Genomic DNA, 4,034 nt, shown 5'->3' with positions numbered 1-4,034 from the left:
CGTTTGTATAGGTTAAAACGGGAAAGGGGCACCTCGAAAGTTGCATATGGTACCAGAAACATGGTTCTTTATTCTCTGATCATATTGAATACTCTGTTTCACTGTGATGTTGTATTATTCAGAACATTGTTTGAGAAGAGTTTTATTTTCTTTAAATGTTTTCCTCTCTAATCGATTTGATTTTCCCCTCTGCACCTTCCTTTCTAATTTCTTTTTCCAATTACAGTTATCCAATTTATGAGTAGAAATTGTCAAGTGAACCCAGCTCCTTTCTTCACAATAAGGGGTTTTTTGTAAATTTTGGGAATAGGATTGCAAAAATGTCAATATTAATTTAAGAAGGCAGCTAAGTATAAAATTTAGATAACTACATTTTTATTGCATCGAGTGATCTGTATTTAAAGACAAATCATTTTCTATTTCCAGTTGGTGGCTGGTTGGCGTCGCTTTCTGTTGCAGGTCAAACAGCAATAACTGTGAGAAAACTTGTAAAAACAGAAATGATACCAGCTGAACCCATGCCAAAAGCCTCTCCATTTTCAAATGTTGAGCTTTGGACTTGGGCTTCTATTTTCCTTTCAACATTTGTTCTTGCTTATGTTAATCCAACAGCACTTGGTACAAGTGCAAGGACATGCCTCCCGTTCTTGCTAGCTGCAACAGTCTTGGGATACATGGTTGGTTCTGGGTAATAAACTTCTGTATATATATATATTTTAAACTAAAACAAACTTCTCTTATGGCGATATTTTGGAGTATGAACAGCTAATAGAGCTACCATTCTTTTGTCTCAGGTTACCATTTAATGTGAAGAAGGTATTCCACCCAATTATCTGTTGTGCACTCTCTGCTGATCTGGCAGCTGTAACTTATGGATATTTCTCAAAGAGTAGCTTGGATGCTGTCCTAGGTTCATTGCTTTCTTCTTTCAATCCAAGTTATGTTGGCTTAGTTGTAGTCATCTGACAGTTGGTAGATTTGGGACTACAAATCCTTGATTTATATTATTTTTATTGGTAAAAGTGAAGGTTTTGCGCTATACTTTTGCCACTTTCATCAACTTGTTGGTGTTGCTCAAAGTTTTGACTTTTTTCTGATTTTTGGGCTTTAGAGCAAATGAGTTGCAACCAACTAAAATTGTAAATACTTGTCCCTACAGCTTTACCAAGAAGGATTTGCACCAGGCAGTTTTCTCTTTTCATCTTTTACTAATCAGAAGCCTGCTTTTAATGTTGTGTTTTTATGTTTGTAAGCTTTTTGTTGATTTTTGCAGCTGATTACCTTACAAAAATGTCATCAAATCCTGGAGCTGGTGATATTCTTATGGGCTTTCTTGGATCTGTTATAATTTCATTCGCCTTTTCTATGTTTAAACAAAGAAAGGTATTGTCTTCAGCCTCTAACCCATTTTTAATTTCTTAAGATATGAACTATTATGCTGACAGTTTCTCATGTGTTCTTGGCTAGTAGCTTGTCAAGAGACATGCTGCTGAGATCTTCTCATCAGTGATTTTTGCAACTATTTTCTCTCTGTACTCAACTGCAATCATAGGGCGTCTTGTTGGGCTAGAACCATATTTAACCATTTCCATCCTACCAAGGTGTATAACAGTGGCATTAGCCTTGAGCATAGTGTCTTTCTTTGAAGGTACACTCTTGACACTAACAATAACTATATTTTGTGATTAGAACCTGTTAAGACATACAATTAAACTACTGCACTCGAGATGTTTTTTATTCCAAGAGTTGGTACTACATTTATAAGTTAATTTGCAGCCATTTCTCATTTTCCTTGTTTGTTTTTATAAACATGATTAAGGCCTGCAATCAAACTACTGCAGTTTAGATGGTTTTCTTTGAATCAGTACTAGATTTATAAGTTAAATGTCAGCAATTTCTATGCTGTTGCATTGAACATGACACAACTATATAGCAGATGAGATTCTCTTGTTTCCTTTGCTTAAGCATATATTGATCTTGGCTATCACTGAATTATGCGATATGTGTGCTTATAGGTGCAAATCCATCTCTGACTGCTGCAGCGGTAGTTCTAACTGGTGTGGTGGGAGCAAACTTTGTGCAAACTGTAATGGATAAACTCCGCCTTGATGATCCTATTGCTAGAGGAATAGCAACAGCTTCTAGGTATTAACTAAAGCCCTCCTACAGACTTACATCAGCTTGATGTGATTTATAAACACCTGTAACAGCATTAGAAATCTTGTTTAGTATATTATGATTAATTAGAGTTTTTAGAACACTTAGAAATATAATTCTGAAATCAAATGGGGTTTGGAAAGCTCACAATTAACTGACGATAGATTCTTGTCAAAGTTTCTCACAAGTTGAATTATTGTTCATAGCATTCAACCATCCTGAGATATATAGTTTATTGTTTTTCTGTTAATCTTCTTGGTTTAAACTTTTCATTCCTTGCTTCAAGGTAAATGCCATTCATTGGTATTTTTAAAATTGTGCTTTTAGTCTTGATTCTGGTACTTTATTGAACTGCTAAGGAATTTCATGGTATTTTAATTATGAGAAAAATATTCTACCATTGGGTTCATTGAGGAAAATTTCAAAAATTAGATATGAAAGTTTTCCAAAAACAGGAAGATGAAGTTTAAGTTGTAACAGCGTTATGAATAAGTAACTTGTTATGAGATTCCACTCTCTATTTGTGTCTAGTATTTCTTGGAATTTCTCCAATTGAGCATATAATATTTGCATGATTATGCATTCTTGCACTTTGTATTGTAATAGTGTCCCAGCTATTTGGGATTAAATATTCTTGCACTAATCATTGCCTGCGTTTTCTTTATCAGTGCTCATGGATTAGGGACAGCAGCACTGTCTGCAAAGGAACCGGAGGCACTTCCGTTCTGTGCCATTGCTTATGCATTAACTGGAATCTGTGGATCATTGATTTGCTCTGTTCCAATTGTAAGACAAAGCCTTCTGTTTATAGTTGGTTGAGAAATATCTTCTGTGCACACGCATTTGATCATTCCGTTACATCGACGAGATGAATGAAATCCTCTGGCATTTTTCTCCAAACTGAAATGCCTCTTGTACATTAACAGTGTAACCATCTAAAAATAAAGTGGAAAAATTATACTTACAAGGATTTGGTTTTTTTTTTTTTTTTTTTTTGCTTGTTAATATTGTCCAGAATTAATGGACATCTAGAAGAATATGTGACCGTTGCAAAATATTTTGCCAATCAAAGATTCTTTCTGAATCCCATGGGAATTAGGAGTAGGCCGTTGCCTATAAATTAGGCTTGGATGTCATAGGAGAAGGTTAATTGCAGAATAGAATGGCGAGGAAGAAGGTTACGCTCGGGTGGATCGCGCACGACGCCACGCGCCGCACCACCTTCAAGAAACGGAAGCAGAGTCTACTCAAGAAGGTGAGCGAGCTCGCCACCCTCTGCGCCATCGACGCCTGTGCCGTCGTCTACGGACCGGAGGATGAGGCGCCGGAGGCGTGGCCTTCGCCTGCGGAGACGGCGCGCGTGGCGGCGCGGTTCAGGGCGGTGCCGGAATCGGATCAGAATCGCAAGAAGACGGACCAGGAAGGGTTCCTCCGCCAGCGGGCGGCCAAGCTGCGGGAGCAGCTCAGCCGGCAGGATCGCGGCAACAGGGAGCTGGAGGCGAGCCTGCTCATGCACGAAATGCTGTCCGGCGGCGGATGGAGGATGTGCGACGTGGGCATCGAGCAGGCCGCGGAGCTCGTGCGGTTGGCGGAGATAAAGCTGGCGCTGGTGCGCAACAGGGTCGAGAGGGAGAAGGCGAGGACCGCGGTGGAGCCGCCTCGGCAGGCGGTCGAACAGGTGGTGGCCATGGCGGTGGGTCCATCGATAGAATTTGTGAAGACGCCGTGGCAGGCGGCCGAACAGGTGGTGGACATGGCGGAGGATCCATGGATAGGATTTGTGTTGCCGCCGCTGCAGGCGGTCGAACAGGCGGTAGGCACGGTGGAGACAGTGGCGGAGGACGAAACCCTAAACTGGCTCGTGGAGGCCTTGAGCG

The 4,034-nt window shown here is 40.4% G+C and overlaps 2 protein-coding genes across 2 annotated transcripts; both read left to right on the top strand.

The window, feature by feature from the left end:
• Nucleotides 1-228: 228 nt before the first annotated feature.
• Nucleotides 229-3,124, top strand: LOC122036358 (plastidal glycolate/glycerate translocator 1, chloroplastic-like). Its single transcript, XM_042595654.1, has 6 exons — nucleotides 229-688; nucleotides 795-910; nucleotides 1,274-1,383; nucleotides 1,471-1,648; nucleotides 2,016-2,145; nucleotides 2,826-3,124. Exons 1-6 carry the CDS (start codon nucleotides 501-503, stop codon nucleotides 2,974-2,976), a joined length of 873 nt encoding a protein of 290 aa, XP_042451588.1. The 5' UTR covers nucleotides 229-500; the 3' UTR covers nucleotides 2,977-3,124.
• A 137-nt stretch (nucleotides 3,125-3,261) lies between these two features.
• On the top strand, nucleotides 3,262-4,018 carry LOC122036359 (agamous-like MADS-box protein AGL80; the record flags this gene model as incomplete). The annotated part of the gene is made up of 1 exon (XM_042595655.1): nucleotides 3,262-4,018. A coding segment is annotated over exon 1 (699 nt), but the record flags the coding sequence as incomplete, so codon positions are not given.
• Between the last annotated feature and the right edge of the window lie 16 nt (nucleotides 4,019-4,034).

This window comes from Zingiber officinale, unplaced genomic scaffold (assembly GCF_018446385.1).
Source record: "Zingiber officinale cultivar Zhangliang unplaced genomic scaffold, Zo_v1.1 ctg145, whole genome shotgun sequence".
NCBI classification, from domain to species: Eukaryota; Viridiplantae; Streptophyta; class Magnoliopsida; order Zingiberales; family Zingiberaceae; genus Zingiber; species Zingiber officinale.
This window is presented reverse-complemented; position numbering and strand designations above follow the sequence as displayed.